The 17,526-nt window shown below is 46.5% G+C and overlaps 1 protein-coding gene across 1 annotated transcript; it reads left to right on the plus strand.

The window, feature by feature from the left end:
- The first annotated feature begins 7 nt into the window (after window positions 1-7).
- On the plus strand, window positions 8-17,519 carry LRRC41 (leucine rich repeat containing 41). The gene is made up of 10 exons (XM_074376544.1): window positions 8-230; window positions 3,801-3,887; window positions 4,549-4,619; window positions 11,105-12,248; window positions 14,633-14,893; window positions 15,415-15,579; window positions 15,666-15,764; window positions 16,309-16,431; window positions 16,656-16,731; window positions 16,843-17,519. The coding sequence occupies exons 1-10, from the start codon at window positions 32-34 to the stop codon at window positions 17,060-17,062; spliced, it is 2,445 nt and encodes an 814-aa protein (XP_074232645.1). The 5' UTR covers window positions 8-31; the 3' UTR covers window positions 17,063-17,519.
- Window positions 17,520-17,526: the final 7 nt, after the last annotated feature.

The raw sequence follows: 17,526 nt of genomic DNA on the forward strand, positions 1-17,526 counted from the left end.
TGCCACCCTCGGGCTCGCGCACCTCCCCAAGATGGCGGCGCCCGAGGCCTGGCGCGCCCGGAGTTGCTGGTTCTGTGAGGTAGCGGCGGCAACGACCATGGAGGCCACGTCCCGGGAGGCGGCGCCAGCGAAGAGCTCGGCCTCGGGCCCCAACGCTCCCCCCGCCCTGTTCGAGCTGTGCGGGCGGGCGGTGAGCGCCCATATGGGGGTTCTGGAGAGCGGGGTGTGGGGTAAGTCGCGGGGTGAGGGGCTACCTCTGGCAACGAGCGGGGGCGGCCCAGCGGCCGGGGGGCGCGGGGGGCGAGGCCGGGAGGCCCGGGGCAAGGCCCAGCCCCGGGCACTGGAAGCCTGACAGAGGAGTCAGAGCATGAATTCCGTGAGTGACAGGACTGAGCACGGTAAAGACGGAGACCAAACCCGCAGGTGGACCCGCACCGCGGCCCGGCTTGGGGGCGCGGGGGGCGAGGCCAAGAGGCCCGGTCTGGGGTGAAGCAGGCAGGGCCCGGCCGACAGAGGCAGGACTGACGGGCCGGCCGTGGGCACCGAAGTGACAGTCGGGCTGGACCGGGCTGGGGAGTTATGGATGTCGAATGGACGGCCAGGGATGGCTCTGCTGCTTGGGGGCGGGGGCCGAGGTTGGGAGGCCCGGCCTGAGGCCAGGAGGCCAGGCCTGGGGCCACCTAACCTGATGGACGGCGCGGGGCCTCCGGTGTCTTCCTGACAGAGCGTGGGGACCGAGACTCCGGGGGGCGAGAGTAGCCGGTGGACTGGAGAGCGAGGGGATGGGGCTCCGAGAGAGGCCGAAAAGCTCGGGGCTCCGAGGCCTGTCTGACGGCCCGGGGCTGAAGGGAGCGAACTGACGGCCGGGGCCTCGGGTACCAAACTGATTGAGCGAGGGACTGACGGGCAGGGCACTGAGCGCCGGAGGCCGCTCGGATTGGCCGGAGCTGCGAGAAAGGGCCCGAGAGCGGGTAAAGGGAGGCCCGGAGCGAGTCAACAATCGACGGAGGCTCGAATGACCTACAGGCGGGAAGGGCCACGGAGGCCTCAGGCGGGGCGACTGCCCGGGGATCCCGAATTGGGAGGGGGCGCGGCGCCGCTTGGAGGCCTGGGCCCAAGTGGAGTGAAAGGAGGCCTCGGGCCTGAGAGCGGTGCGGACCGCCAGGCCCGGAGTCGGTTGAGGGAGCCCAGGCCGAACACCAGAGGCGGGCGGCCCGGAGCGCTGAGATGAGGGCCGGGGAGGGCAAGCCGACTAGCCCGGCCGGGGTCTGGGAGTACGGCGGCGGAGCGGGCCGAGTAACGGGGAGGGAGGCCTGCAGCGGACGGGTACGAGGAGGCCGGGCCATGGGGTGGTACCGCCGGTGGCAGCCGGGCAGCTGAGGTGGATTTCTGTTCGGCGACGTGGGCATCAATAGTGAGAATGAAAGAGGGGGAAATGAGGGCTGGGATGGGGGTCGGGGGTAGGCCTGCTCGCACAGGGGCCAAGGCAGGCCTTGGGCCTGACAGACTGCTGGTGTGAGGGGGTGGGGCCCGGAGGCCTGGGCTGAAGTTGGGTGAGGAGATCGCAGGCCCGGCCAGGGCCCGGGGGAAGGGGGAGGGGTGTAGGAGCGGAGGCCCGGGAGCCTGGGGGTTGGGGGCCTAGAGAAGGCCTCAAGAGTGGTGATGGTGTCTTTGCCAAGAGAAAGGCCCGGGTAAGGTCAGGAGTGAGGGCTGGAGGTCCTGGCATGGGGGTTTTGGGTTACAGCGTGAGGAGGCCGATGTGGAGAAAAGGCCTTGGAGTTTGAGGGGTTGGGCCTCCAGGAATAAGCCCCACGGCTGTGGAGTGGTTAAAAAGGTCCAGGGATATAGGAAGGCCCTTGATGAGGTGAGGATGGGGCACCGATCCTGTAAAGGCCCAAGTGTCTTGTGTGGTGAGGGAAGTCCTCAGGCCTGGTGGGGGCAGGGGATTGTGGAAGCCCTGTATCAACAGCTGAGAAGAGCAGGATCAGGCTGACGCATGGGGAATGGGAGAAAAGTCTCAGTGGATCTGGTTTTGTCAGCCTGGAGCTTCTGGGATGCTAAACCTGGCTAGGAGGGAAGAGGACTGGGGTGGAGGCCCCAAGTTAGGAAGGGGAGGCATTAAAGGTGTGGGCTAGAAAGAAGCAAGGAGGAGCCTGGCTTAAGAAGAATGGAGAAAGGAAGAGAGGAGTTTGTGGATAATAAGGGATGAGAACCCCTGTGGCTGTGAGAGGGGATAGCTAACAAAGGGGAGCATATTGGAGGGAAAGAGGAGGAAGAGCTCCTATGGGCCTAGCCCAGGTAGACAGTCACACAGAAAAAGCTGAATCAAGTTAGGCCTCTTAGAAGGGCCCAATAAGAGGCCTCTAAGCAGTGCTATTTTGGAGGAAGGTCTCAGTGTGGGCTAACAGCCAGGAAAGGCTTCCTGGAGGTAGTGGACTAGCATTGCTTTGTGTAAAGAGAAAGGAGGGGAGAGTGAGTAGAGACAGCAGGAAAGGATACAATGAGGAAACTTAAGTAGAATAGGTATGTTGTACCGTGAATGCCAGGATATGGAGCTTGGAGTTTATCTTGAGTGCAGCAGAGAGACTACATTAGTATAATAGCATAGGGAATTAATGCTTTTTTTTCAGGAGATACACTGAATACTTACTATGGACAAAGAATTGTACTGGGTTCTTGGATATCAAGATTCAGTTATTCCACAAGTAAAGATAAAAGGAGATCCTGGAATGTAAAATTTGAAATTTTGAAAGAGTTTCCTTAGATGTGATATACTCCAAAATCTTCAGACTTGTTCTTGGCAGGACAGAGATGATATTGACAGGATAAGAAGGATAAGAATAGTAATAGCTAACATTCAGTGAAATTATGGCGAGGCATGGTTTTAAAAAGATTATAAGCATGATCTCCTTTCATTTTCACAGCAATATTATGAGGTAGTTATTATTATCTCCATTTTTGAACTAAGGAAGTTGAGGCTCAAAGATATTAACTTGCCCATGAATTCACAATTAACTAAGTAGTACAATCAATATTTCACCCAGTTTTGTCCAGCTCTAGAGACTAAACCACTTAGCCACAATATGGTAATGCCTCTCATATCTAGGGAAGTCAGCAACAACAGATTTTGTTTTTAAGATATATTCAATTTAGAGTATAGAGCCTAATTATTTCTATTTTTCATAGGAAAGTACTAGTTTAGGATATGGTGGGGGCCGAAAGGATGGAAGTGGCCAATCTGGAAGAGTGGAAAGGGGATTCGGGAAAGGCTTAATAAAGGACACATGATAAGTGAAAGATGAATAGCTGATACGCTGAAAGTGACAAGGACAGCCCTGGTGGAGAGAACAAAGGCACAGAGGCAGAAAGCAGGGGTTATATGTCAGGTAAATGAAACAAGTAGTTTAGTATGGCTGAAGTGTAAAAGGCAAAGTAGGGAGCTGAAGAAGTTAGTATGGTCCAGATTATGAAGGACTTTATCATGCATATTTTGTAGGACCTTTTAAATGCGGAGTGGTTCATTATATGTGGGCAGAAGTGAACTACCAACTCCTACATAAGCCTATCAGCTTGCTTTGTGGGATTATCTCACCCTTGAAGATATATGTGTGCCCCTGAAATTCCAGCTGCCAACAAAGTGGATGAAGATAAGTGGACCAGAGTTTGAATTAGACTTAGGTTAGCTTCTCCAGGTTCCATTTGTCAAATGAGAAGTCTGCCCTTCTGTTTTCCTTTCCAATAGGATAAATAATGCTTGCAACCCTGGGAGAAAAAAGTAAATTTTGTGTTTGGTTTTGTAGCCCTCCCAGGCCCAATACTTCAAAGCATCTTACCTCTGCTCAATATATATTACTTGGAGAGGATTGAGGAAACTGCCCTCAAGAAAGGTGAGTGTCTTTCTGTCTCTTTTTCAGTCAGTGATTGTAAGCCAAGGCATCATGATGTTCTTCAGGTAAATATTACACCTGATACCTGCATAGAACTTCATGTTTTTCAAAAAGTACCCTCCCACTTACTATCCTATCCCTCAGTGTCCTATAAGACACAAAACAAATGTGTAAACCCTATTATACTAATAAAAGTGAGACCACAGGCACATCACAACTAATAGCAAAGCCAGATAGAACCCAGGTCTTTTCAGTTTTGGTTTTCTACTTTATCAAGCTGCCTCCCAAACCCCTCATTGGACAACTCTATTCACAGCTAATGTTTATCTTACTAACCTTCATGTTCCAAACACTGTCCTAGGCACTTTACCTAGAGAAACTCACTTAATATTTTCAACAACTCAGTGAAATAGCTACATTTTACTACATTTTATAGATAAGGAAACTGAGGTGCAGGAAAATTAAGTAACTTGCTCAAGGTCACACAGCCAGAGTATGGTTTGCTGATATTTAAACCCAGGCAGTCTGTCTTTAGAGCTGGTGGTCTTTACCACTCTGCCATATTGCTCCTGTGAACCTATAAAAGGACATTAAAAGGCTAGTGCACTTCACTCATGGTGACCGTGTAGCACCCAATTAAATGTGATATTTCTCTCTATAGGCCTCTCCACTCAGGCCATCTGGCGCCGACTATGGGATGAGCTGATGAAGACAAGGCCTTCCAGTTTAGAAGTAAGTTAAGACACCATGTAGAATTCTGGCCTGACCTTGCACACTGAAATCAGGAATAGCACACAAACAGAGTGGGCACCAGTAAAGTGCAGGGACAGGGATGGAATGAATTTGGGAAGAGGGCTCTGATGGCCTGTTACAAAGTTCTTTCCCATTTGACATTTGTCACTGACTAACTTGTTCACCATGTTTGCAGGTGACACAAAACAGGGAAAGGTAGTGATCACAATGGATGGCAGAACCTAGATTCAGGTCTTGACAGGGCTGGAGCAGTGGTCAAACCTAACAAGATGAAATTTAACAGAATAAACCAACTCTTCACCTGAGTCTAAAAAATTCCAATTGCATGACCTCAGAGTAGTGGGTGGAGGGGTCTGGCTTAGCAGCAGCTTGTATAAAAAAGATTAAGGGGGTTTAGTTGACAACGTGCCGAAGCCACTCATATAATGACTGTATTCTGAGCTGTGTGAACTAATGTAACTATGATGTAGACTGAAGGACAAGGGGGATGATAGACCTGCCTGGCTCTGCAGTGGTCAGGCTCTCCCTGGAGTATGGAGAAAGAAGTCAAAGCCACGTCACGTGAGTCACATTTGGAAGACTGGAGATGTTTTTCCTGAAAAAGAGAAGACATGGGGAACATGAACTGTCTTGAAATATTTGAATGGTTGTCACACGAAAGGGGGATTAACAGACTTGTTCTGGTTGAAAGCTAAAGGAGGATAAATTTTTGCTAAACTAAATGTAGAAATTTTAAACTCTGAGCTTATTGGTGATGAAACAAGCTAAGTCCCAGAGGTAATAAGCTTCCCTGTCACTAATTGTTTAATAGTTAAGAGTCTGGATAACTACCTAACATGAGAGTATTGTGGAAGAAATTCAGCATTGTAAGAGATGCTGGACAAGATGACTTTTAGGGCTCCTTTTAGCCCTAAGAGTCTATTATTCATTGGTTCACTCACTGGAGCTCTCATTTAAGTAGAATTCCTTTTGTTGCTCCTAATGAGGTGACAGGACAGATTGAGTTCAATAAACATTTACTAAAACTTACCACATCTTATGCTAAATATTACAAGTACAGACACAGTCCCTAATCTTGAGGAACTGCCAGTTTAGTGGGGACATCTGCAAAGAAATACATCATGTATGGCAGAGTAAGTGGTATGATAGAGTGTAGCAAGGAGGCTGAGGGAGAAGGGGGCAAGAAAGTCTTTCCTAGGAAGTAGTATTTGAATTGGGCTTTATAAGTTAATGAGGCCAAATGACAAGAGAATAAGCTCTTATCAGGAATTGGAGATTTAATTCGGGGGGATACACTAGATTCAGTAACATTCAGCTCCATATCTTTCAGCTTTTCCACTTCCAGATCTAGGTGCAACCCCTGGAGTTCAGTGTAATGATGTTGAGGCCCAACAAAATTCTCAGGCATTATATGTGGGAGTTAGGCCTTAGGAGGAGAAGTCACAGAATGTTAGAAAACAGCAGCGGCTTCCTTCAACCTTTAAAGAAATATAAGATTTGCTTTGTCACAGTGTCTCCCAAGCAGTATGGTTGACTAGCAGGTGATGGAGATTATAATGTCTTCCTCTCAGAGAAAGCTCTTTTTCCAACATTATCTCAAGCTTCCTGGAAAGGAATGTCTATTCATTATCTTGTTAACTTGTCTCAGAGCATTTCAGAATATTTAGGAAGCCATAGGCTTGGTGGCCTAATAGTCACCTACAAAGAGGTCCTGATATGGATATAAAGCATATCCATTCCAGAGGGTGTCTTCTTCCACTTCCCACTTCTGCATCACAGTAGCCTTCACTTCATTCATAATTCAAACACATTTGTTGAGTGACTACTCAGTTCCAGAGACTATGCTAGATTCCAGGAATATAAAGGTGAGCAAAGTAGACACAGCCCCCGATTGCTTGTAAAGCAATGTGCTTCAGTCACATGGGAACCACCCAGGATGCTGTCCAGAGGGCTTGCTTTGTTTTTATAGCGTGGAATATTTCCATCTTCGAGCTCAGGTCACACGCATTAATTTCTAATAGTACTTTTTACATATTGAGACTTTTTTTAATTCAAAGGACACTCAATTCAGTAATTACTGGTCTGTTTCTTCCCTGCATATATATAAAATGCCTTGGGGTTTTGTTGGTTGGGTTTTTTTTTTTTTTTTTTTTTTTTTGAATTGAAGATATTGTCTCCAAAGAAGAGAGTGAACCAAAAATCACAGAGATTGTAGAGGAAGAATATGATTAGTATCTATTAAGTATATATTGGGTATTATCCTTGACTTTTACAAACTTATGGCAGAAATAATAAAGCCAAATAAAATAAAGCTTGTCCCAAAAAAAAGCAATAGTATTTCAAAATGTGTAGTACTAGTGTATATGTGTATTAAGAGATCTGTGGGATAAAACAGATATTCTGGAGACAAAGCAATGGGAAAATGAAGGATTATTCAATAAATGGTTCTCTAGTAATTGGTTAACCATTTGGAAAAAATAAAGTTAGAGCCTCACTTTATAATATACCCAAGTAATTTCTATATGGATTAAAGATTACATTGTAAAAAGTAAAAGCACGAAACAGTTTTAAAAAGAATAAAGGTGACTGGTTATCTAATCTCAGGATAGAGAGTACTAGTTATTAAATGAGCAGAACCAAAAAAAGAATATGGACATATTTGGCCATATAAAATGCCAACACTATAAACACAATTTAAAAGGTACATAAACTAGGAAGAAATGTATCCAACAATATTTGCAAAATAAAAGGATACAGAGACTAAGACATAGATGAACATCCCAGTAAAATAAAATAAGTAAAGATTTGGACAAGGCACAAAATACACAAAAATCTCCAATAAAGTGAAAAATGTTCAATCTCATTAATAATAAAAAAAAGAGAAAGTAAAATTATACCTCTTAAATTAGTAAAGTTTTGTTTTAATTTGGTTTGTTTTAAAAGATAATTCCAGGGGTGGGTAGAACTTGTATTTTAATATGTTTTTGGTGGGAACAGAAATGTTACAACTTTCTTGGTGGGCAATCTGGTGATAATTGTCAGGAGTCTTTAAAATACCCAATTTCTCAACTAGAATTTTATGGAATATAAAAATTGAGATACTCACAAAGATTTATTTCCAGATGTTCATTATAGCAAAGTTTAATATAAAAAGGTGGAAACAATTTAAATATTCAGTAATATAGAAATTATTAAATATTTTAGAGATATTAATAAAGTCATTCTAAAAATTTTAAGTACATGGTGGTAAAAATGTTAAATGATGTGGTGGTATAATGTTAAAAAGCCCAGTATTTGAAACTTCAAAATTGTCTCAATTTTATAAAAACAAATGTCTATTCACATGTACATATATACTCCAAAGATTTGGTTTTACACATGATTTTTGATTTGCTTTCTTATATTTCCACAGACAATATTTGTTAGAAGAATAACAGTGGACAATATATAGTTCATGAGCATTTGTGGGCTCTAACAGTTTAGTACAAGAATCTATTTGGCTCTCCCTGGTTTGTATACACATTTCTTCCTTCCCAACCAGTGCCTGAGCTGCCAGCCCATTGTGCATGAGCCAGTGATAAATTGTGTTGGTAGGTAGCTGTCATTTCACCTCTTTGATGGTGCCTGATTTCACCTACTCTCACTCAAAAGAAGTACTTAAATCACTTTGCATTGCTTGAGCTATAGTGTATAAGTCCAGAAAATGAGTGGCTTAAGACTAGATCTCAGGTATTTTTCAGCTTTGAAGTTTTAGCATAGAATCTTCTGCAAGGTGGTGATGGAATAAAATGCAGTGAGTTGCTGTCTGTTCGTGCATTAATTCATAAGAAAGAAGCCATTGAGATAGTTGTCAACTAATTTTACGTACTCATTTAATCCTTACAACTCTGTGATATAGGTATAGTTATCTTCCTTACTTTGCAAATGCTGCAGTTGAGGCAGACAGAGGTAAAGTGACTTGCTTGAGGTTACGGTTCATGAACTGCAGACCTGGGATTCAAGTTGAGGCAGTCTATCTCTGGAGTGCATGGTCTTAATCACTACGTCATGCTGCTCTCACTGTGGTTATCACATGTCTGGGGGGTTCCAATTTTAAGTATTCTCTCCCATTGTCTTCATCAACCATGAAAATGTCGAAAACCCAGCATTTAGTTATCTAAAGTACATATTCCACATAGCTTATGCTTGGAAACAGCTATATCTTGGGTAACATTCACACCTTTGTCCATATTTTAGCCCTAGATCTTATAACCATCTGACTATTTCACTTGTGAAGTTGAAGTCTTGCTAGGGTTACCTGCAAGTGTTTTTCAAGGTTGTGAGTGTGGGCTAGCGAATGTTTTTTTTAAAAAGTGCTTCGAGTGAGGCAGGATTTGAAGGATTCAGGAATACTCTCCCTGCTTCCACTTAAGGCTGAGTAGAGATTTAGTTGTCAGGTATTCTTTCCTGCTTCTGTAAGACTCCCACACTGCCGCTGGAGAGGCCTTTCTCTGTTGTTGCTGCCATGCAGTTAGCTCAAACGTGAAATCATTCCTAATTATTACCACAGCAGGCAGAGCCTTGGGGGATAGCGAGGGCAAAGAGAATGACACTTTTGCCTGAGAACAGTAGGGGCCCAGCTCTTGACAAGAACTTCATATAAATTGAGGGTCACCCTGGTATGAGGGAATGCATGGAGGCAGGGTAAATACCAAAGAGAAATGTCTTATTTTTAGTCTTAGGGAACCTCAGGCCTCTACTTCCTTTGCTTCAGGCTGAATAAACACCCAGCTTAATAGGCTCTTCCTCCATCAAGTCCGTTTCCCATTTCCCATCTGGGCTAATTATTAGCAGCAGCAGCAGTAGCATTTTGTATTTTGCAGTTTACAAATTCCCTTAAACTTGGAATGTTTCATTTGCTCTTCACAACAAACCTGTGAAACAGGTCATATTATCCACATTTTACAGATGAAGAGGTTCAAGGAGGTCCAGAGTATAGTGGCAGAGCTGGCACCTGTTTCAGTCAGGTGACTTTCTGTTGCAATCTTAGGAGAAAATGGAGACTTAGAGAAATATTTGTCTCAGTGTCCTTTTAGGGTAGGTGGCAGAATTCCTAGTCTCTGATTCACATCAGAATCAACTGGGGGAGGTTTAAAAAATAAAGATGGATGGACTTTACCTCAGATGTAACACAATAGAACCACCAAGTCTGGGTACCTGGCACATGAATTTTGGAAAAATCTCCACAGTAAGTTCTGATGTGTACCAAAAGTTGAAAATGACTTGCATTCAGAGTTCTAAATGTATCAGAATAGCCTGAAGTCTCATGTCCATCAAATTATTGCCTTGGAGAAAACAAATCTAAGATTTGGTCCCTCCTCTCCAGGAATTTTGATGTCTGGTTAGGATAAGACATGTACACAGGCAGAGCCTCAACCCCATGAGACATATCTACCAGTGTCTAAGACCTGAGTAGTCAGAGTAACAGAGGAGTCCCAAGAGAGGTGAGGGGTAGAAGATCGTTGGAGGGAAGTGGGGGCGCAGACAAATACTAACAGCATCAGGGAGAAATGAACAGCCTCAAAGAGTGAAATGTTAGTGGGTCCTTTCAGGAAGTCTGTTTGGTGTGGCAATGGAAAACATTTCTGGCAGATTTAGGAAAAGATATAGAAGGCAGATTTGGGTCAGTGAGGTGGCCAGTTTGGCCAGAGCAAATCATTCATGAGCAAGATGTGGGAGATAAAGCTTCTCAGGTAGGCATGAGCCATACTGTAGAGAGCTTTCCCTGCCAGGCCGAGGAACTTCATGTGCTGCAGCCCCAATCCCCTAGGCAGTGGGGAGACATTAAGGGTTTTAAATCAGAATAATGTAATCAGTTTTAAAATTTTTACAAAGGTGAATCCAGTGGACTTGTGCAAGTTTGAGAAGGGGGAAGGGGCATAAGGAGAGAAATCGCGAAGCTAATGAAGTACCCAGATATGAGGTGATAAGAGTCTGAACAAAGGTGGTGACATAAGAATGGAAAGTTATTGAGGGTGGCAGATTTAGCTCAGTGGCAGAGCGTCCGCTTGGCGTGCAGGAGGTCCTGGGTTCAATCCCCAGTGCTTCTGTTAATGGGAGGGGGGGAATGGAAAGTTAGGATCAGGTTCTAGAAACAAACATGGAAGAATTTACAAGATTGAGTGTTTCACTTGAGAGGCACTATAGCAAAATGGTTTCTTGGAACCAAATTCCTGGGTTCAAGTCTTGATTCTACCACTTAACTGTGTAACCACAGGCAATGACCACCTTTGTGCCTTGGTTTTCTTACTTGTAAAATGGATTTAATATTAAGACATACTGCAAAGATGTGAGGGCTAAATGAATTTGCATAAATTATTTAGGATGTTGTCTGGTTTAGGAAATAGCTGCTGGAAGGAAACTGGGATAATTCTATGGGTAGCACTCTTACTATCACAGCTGTCTGGCATATTCTCTGCTTTCAGAGTGTGACCTGTTGGCGAGCCAAGTTTATGGAGGCCTTTTTCTCCCATGTTCTACGTGGGACCATTGATGTGTCTTCTGACAGGCGTCTTTGTGACCAGCGCTTCTCGCCTCTCCTGCATAGCTCCCGCCATGTCCGTCAGCTCACCATCTGCAACATGCTGCAGGGTGCAACCGAGCTGGTGGCTGAGCCCAACCGAAGGGTTCTGGAGACCCTGGCCAGTTCCCTGCACACCCTCAAATTCCGCCACCTGCTGTTCTCCGACGTGGCTGCTCAGCAGTCACTTCGGCAGCTGTTACATCAGCTTATTCACCATGGGGCTGTCAGCCAGGTGTCGCTGTACTCCTGGCCTGTGCCTGAGTCAGCCCTTTTCATCCTTATCCTCACTATGAGTGCTGGCTTCTGGCAGCCAGGCCCTGGTGGCCCACCCTGCCGCCTCTGTGGAGAGGCTTCCCGAGGTCGGGCCCCATCCCGAGATGAAGGGTCCCTCTTGCTAGGCTCACGCCGGCCTCGCCGGGATGCTGCTGAGCGATGTGCTGCAGCCCTGATGGCCTCCCGGCGGAAGAGCGAAGCCAAGCAGACGACCAGAGCCGCACCTGCCACGCGGGTTACACGCCGGAGCACACAGGAGAGTCTGACAGCAGGCGGGACAGACCCTAAGAGGGAATTGCTCCCTCCAGCCACCTCCCATGAGGCTCCTGGCACCAAACGACCACCCTCTGCTCCACCCACCACTTCTTCTGCCTCTGCCTCCTCTTCCACATCCTCATCTAAACGGGCTCCAGCTAGCTCAGCCCCACAGCCTAAGCCCCTAAAGCGTTTTAAGCGAGCTACAGGGAAAAAGGGTGCTCGCACCCGTCAGGGGTCTGGTGCAGAGTCTGAAGACCTGTATGACTTTGTTTTCATTGTGGCGGGTGAGAAAGAGGATGGGGAAGAGATGGAGATCGGGGAAGTGGCTTGTGGAGCTTTGGATGGATCAGATCCCAGCTGCCTGGGGCTTCCGGCACTGGAGGCCTCCCAGCGATTCCGCAGCATTTCCACCTTGGAGCTCTTCACAGTTCCGCTCTCCACAGAGGCAGCTCTGACACTGTGCCACCTGCTGAGCTCCTGGGTGTCTCTGGAGAGCCTCACACTCTCCTACAATGGTGAGTGTCCTGGAGGGTAGGGGTTGGGTCTCCCAGCAGCACCAGCTGTGTGCCCAATCCTGTGGACGGGAACAGAGGGTATGATCAGGAAGCTGGCGATGTGGGAGGCAGGTGTGCCCGTGAAATAGTGGCAGACTGTCGGTGCTAGGGAAGACAAAGCATGAGATCTACAGGCTTGATTTAGTTGGAAGCAGGGATTCCTGAGGGGCAGTGAGAACCTAAAGAATGAGTCTATTTTAGAGATAATAGGCAAACCAAAGGCAGGTCAGAGTATAGTGTATACAGGCCCAGCCAGGGCTGAGATTGAATCTCTCTAGTCATACCAAAGCAGCTGTACAAAGAGGTGTGGGATACTTTTTTTTTTTTTTTTTAATTAGATGAGCAACCTGCGAAGCAGTCCTTAGTTCTTTCCCACCTGGCTATGCCCAGCTAGCCAAACTTCAATTCTGGCTAAATCCAGCTATCTGCCTAGGTTGCTGAACAATGCTAGAGAAAGTCACACAACTGCGCAAATTGGTGCTACTATATACAGTTATCCACGTCCTATAAACCTTGTTTGCAACATCAGCAATTCCCATTCCTACTCTACCATTTCCACTTTTCCCTTTTCCTTTCTCAGCAGATGACCTCACCTCCTACTTCACAGAGAAAATAGAAGTCATCACACGTGAACTTCAACTTACTGCTAACCAATTTTTTTTTCTGTCCAGTCAACCTTAAGTCATCTGTGCTCTCTCCTCTCACAGCCACTCCAACCTTGCTTACACCCAACCGCATTGAGGACCTAGAGGTGACTGAGGTCCTCCTTAAGTCCAATATGTACTTTCAGTTTTCATCTTGTATTAATTCTTGCCAGCCTTCGCTATTAAGTATTATCTTTATGAGTCTCATTTTTACTACCTCAAAACCTTCTCATTTTTTTTTCTCCTCCCTTTCTGTATATTACTTCTCTTATCTCAATGTTTAGAGTTTCTCTGAGCTCTCCCACTCTACACATGTTCCTGGACAATTTTGCTCATTCCTTCGGTTTCAAAGCCCACATCTTTCTCCTAAACTCCAGACCTATTTATCCATCTGACTGCTAGGTAACATGGAATTCATAAACCATACCCCCCAACCTGAATATATCTTCCTTCTAAACTAACCCTCCTATTTTCAGTGACGTCACAGATGACTCAGTTGCCCCAAATCTCTCACTCCACATATATTTGATTACCAAGTTGTATCTTTAGTCTGTCTCTCAAATCCATTTTTCTCTTATCTCCACATTCTTAATTCAGATTACCATTACTTCTCACGTGGATTCATTTCAGCAATTCCTCCTGACTCCATACTCACCACACAATTCATTGTTTACATTGCAGTCTAAGCATTTTCAAAAATGCAAATCTGTCATTCATTCATTTAAAGACTCTTCAATGGCTTCTTGTCCCCATACTTCTTATTTTACTTACTTGGTCATTCATGTTCTCACCCCTGCTTACCTCTATCTTGAACACTTCCCCCCTCATACTTTACATATCAGCCACATTGAGTATTTTTCAGTTCTTGGAACCTGCCATTCTTTCTCCTTCAGGTCTTGATATATGCCAAGTTCACTCTGACATAGTCACTCTTTGTTTTAGCCTGTCTCCTTTAAGTTCTTCAGGACTCAGCTGGAAAGCCTTCACTGATAAAAGAGCTGGACTGGGTGCTAAGTATCCATCTTCTGTATTTCCACAGTACTTTACTTCCCCAGTTTCCATCATGTTTTTATCAGGCTATATAGGCAGGAACAAGATCTGCTGCTCATGACTGTCTAGCAAAGGACCCTATTTTACTAGGTTTAGGTGAGTGAATGAATCAACTGGAGCCTGCTCAGTCCAAGGAGAGCTAAAGGTTTGGGTTCCAAGGAATTACTTGCTTTGTGGCATTAAGCAACTGTCCTAACCTTTCTGGATTTTACTCCCTTCTGTGGGAGTGGCTATTTTTAGCCCTGTCCCTACCCAGTGAATCTTTTAAAGTATTCCCTATTGGATCATTGTCACTCTCCTGCTTAGTTCGTAGATGTTCCCTATGACCCACAGGAAAAGTCCAGAGGTCTCTGCTGCTGTCTGGGCCTATCATTCAGCTGGTAGCCACATGCTGCCCCACCACATCCTATTTTCTATTTTGTGACTCTGCCCTGACGCTTGAGGGTATGGCCCAGTAGAGTAGACATCAGTATGCTGGTTACCTGAGGAAAAAGCAAGACAATCAATGAATAGTTGAGATGAATGATTTAAAATAATCTGGTCCAAACCTCAGATTTGGTAGTTATCAATAGAAATATTTGGAGTTGTGTCTGAATATTACCTCTGATGACACTCCTACATGACTGACCTAATCTCTCCTTCCTGCCATAGGCCTGGGCTCTAACATCTTCCGCCTGCTGGACAGCCTGCGGGCCCTGTCAGGCCAGGCTGGATGCCGCCTCCGTGCCCTGCATCTCAGTGACCTGTTCTCACCACTGCCCATCCTGGAGCTAACACGTGCCATTGTGCGAGCCCTGCCCCTGCTGCGGGTCCTCTCTATTCGTGTCGACCACCCCAGCCAGAGGGACAACCCTGCTGTGCCAGGGAACGCAGGGCCTCCTAGCCACATAATTGGGGATGAGGAGATACCAGGTGAAGCAGTGTGTGTGCTCATGTGCATTTGTAGGGGGGCGGGGTGCAAAAGACCGCTAATCCAGGGCCTGTCAACATTCATTCCTGGCTTATCTGGAAGCTGTTCTCTTTAGAGCCTGCTGTTCTTAAAGATAAGCATGGGTCAGATAGGTCCCAGACCAACACTGGCCCAGTAGAGGGTCACCATGGAGATCAGTCTCCAGAAAGGGGTCTGAACCAAGAACAGAACCAACTGTTCTGTAGAGTAGATTAGGTCCCTGTGCTGTATGTTCCCTTAGTTCCTGTATGTCTTCTACCATTCTGCATACTCTGTATCTTCTTGTGTCCAAGTCGTCTTCTTGGATTTAAAGCTCCATTAAGGGCAAGGGCTAAATCTCATACTAGCACACTGCCTTAGCATAAAGTAGGCACTCAAGGACAAGTAGATGAATAATTTTCCAGTGAATCCCTTAAGGATAGGATGGAACCTGCAATGGGAGAAGAGATGGCCAGCTACAATCTTCTCTCCCTACCATATCCAGAAAACTGCCTGGAACAGTTGGAGATGGGATTTCCACGCGGAGCTCAGCCAGCCCCACTGCTCTGCTCTGTACTGAAGGCTTCAGGTTCTCTGCAGCAGCTGTCCCTGGATAGTGCCACCTTTGCCTCTCCCCAGGATTTTGGGCTTGTGTTGCAGACACTCAAAGGTAGGACCTAGCTAGAATGATAAAGGAAGGAGGGGAGCTTGCATTGTTTGGGAAAGCTAAGGCCCATGAACCCTCTTCCCATCCAGAATACAACATAGCCCTGAAGAGGCTGAGCTTCCACGACATGAATCTGGCCGACTGTCAGAGTGAGGTGCTCTTTTTGCTACAGAATCTGACTCTTCAAGGTAAGTTCTTTATCCAGAACCTGGGGCATTCCTGGGTCCTGAGTGCAGCTCTGCCAGTGTCAGTGAGTGAGCAAGCCACTGTTCTTTTCTTGACCTTATGTCCTCAACTATAAAATGGTTATAGAACCTGCATCATCTTCCTTCTAAAAGGGTCCCAAACTCAACTCCTCCTATACTGAACGTGGAATTTACTCACTTTAAGAGTGCCTCACTTAAAAGTTTTTCTTCCCTTTCAGTAGCTGACAAATAATGGTGGTAGGAAGGGATAAATGTGCTGTCAGGCTCCCATCACAGGCTCATCTCTAATGCCCACTCCTGCATAGAAGGAAGTGAATGGAGAACTGTCCATGCAGAGAGCCTCCCTGCAGTGAACATCTAGGCTCAATCTCTGATTTGAATCCTGATTTAGTTGTAGCCTTGCTTGGGGTTTTGTACAAATTCTTTTCTCTTTCTGGGACTCTGTATAAAATGTTCATACTGGGGCAGTAGGGGCAACACCAGTCCTAATGCAGCCATCAGAACTTATTCCAATTTCTCTTGACAGAGATTACCTTCTCCTTCTGCCGTCTGTTCGAGAAGCGCCCGGCCCAATTTCTCCCTGAGATGGTTGCTGCTATGAAGGGCAACTCCACACTGAAGGGCCTCCGGCTGCCAGGAAACCGCCTGGGTGGGGACAGGGCCCTGAGGAGGGAGAAGGGGAAGGAGCCAGTCCTTTGACCTAGAAACTCAGGGGGCAAAGGCACAGACCTCTCCACTGGGAAGATAAGGGTTGGGATATAGTTGTGCTGGAATTTCAGAAAGCTGGGCTTCTTCCCAGCCAGAATTGGGTTGGAATGCCCTTTTTCCCTGTTCTTGGGTAGAGGTGATGAGCATTTCTCCCCTTCTCCCCAGGGAATGCTGGTCTCCTGGCCCTCGCAGATGTTTTTTCAGAAGATTCATCCTCCTCTCTGTGTCAGCTGGATATCAGGTACACATGGAGGGGGTGAGGGGTTGGTAGAACGACAAAGGATGGAGCTTCAGGGACATGGACCAGGGATTAGTTGATTCCTGAGTGTCTAATCCATCTCACCCCTACCAGTTCCAACTGCATCAAGCCAGACGGGCTTCTGGAGTTTGCCAAACGGCTGGAGCGCTGGGGCCGTGGAGCCTTTGGTCACCTGCGCCTCTTCCAGAACTGGCTGGACCAGGATGCAGTCACAGCCAGGGAAGCCATCCGGCGGCTCCGGGCCACCTGCCATGTGGTTAGCGACTCGTGGGACTCATCCCAAGCCTTTGCAGATTATGTCAGCACCATGTGATGGGGCCCATGCCTCACAGGCCTGTGCTCAGTACCGTCAGCTTGCAGGGGCTGAGGCATGGGCTGCCCAGAACTCCCAACCACCAATTCTGTCTTTCTCTTTCTGCCACCTTTTTTCCTTTTTTCCCCCTTCTTCCCTTAAACTGAGGTCCTAGAGGCTTTGATGGGGCCCAGCAAAGGCATTCCCACAACTGGGTTTAGAGTCTTTGGGCCCCTTACTCAGTGCCCTGGGAACCCTGGGCCAAGAGGTTACAGTGGTCATCAGTCACCGAGGACAGCCCTCCTCCCCAAGCAGGTACCCAGGCTTTAGAGAAGGGTAAGAGTGCCCACTACCAGGCCTCTCTTCCGCTGGGCTCACCATGCTGCTCCCAGGCCTCAGTCCCTTTCATACCTTTATTCCTTTCTTTTTTTTTAACCAAAAAAGTTTTTCTTATAAAATAAATTTTGGGCAAACATCATGTAGCC

This window comes from Camelus bactrianus, chromosome 13, assembly GCF_048773025.1.
Source record: "Camelus bactrianus isolate YW-2024 breed Bactrian camel chromosome 13, ASM4877302v1, whole genome shotgun sequence".
Classification (NCBI taxonomy): Eukaryota; Metazoa; Chordata; class Mammalia; order Artiodactyla; family Camelidae; genus Camelus; species Camelus bactrianus.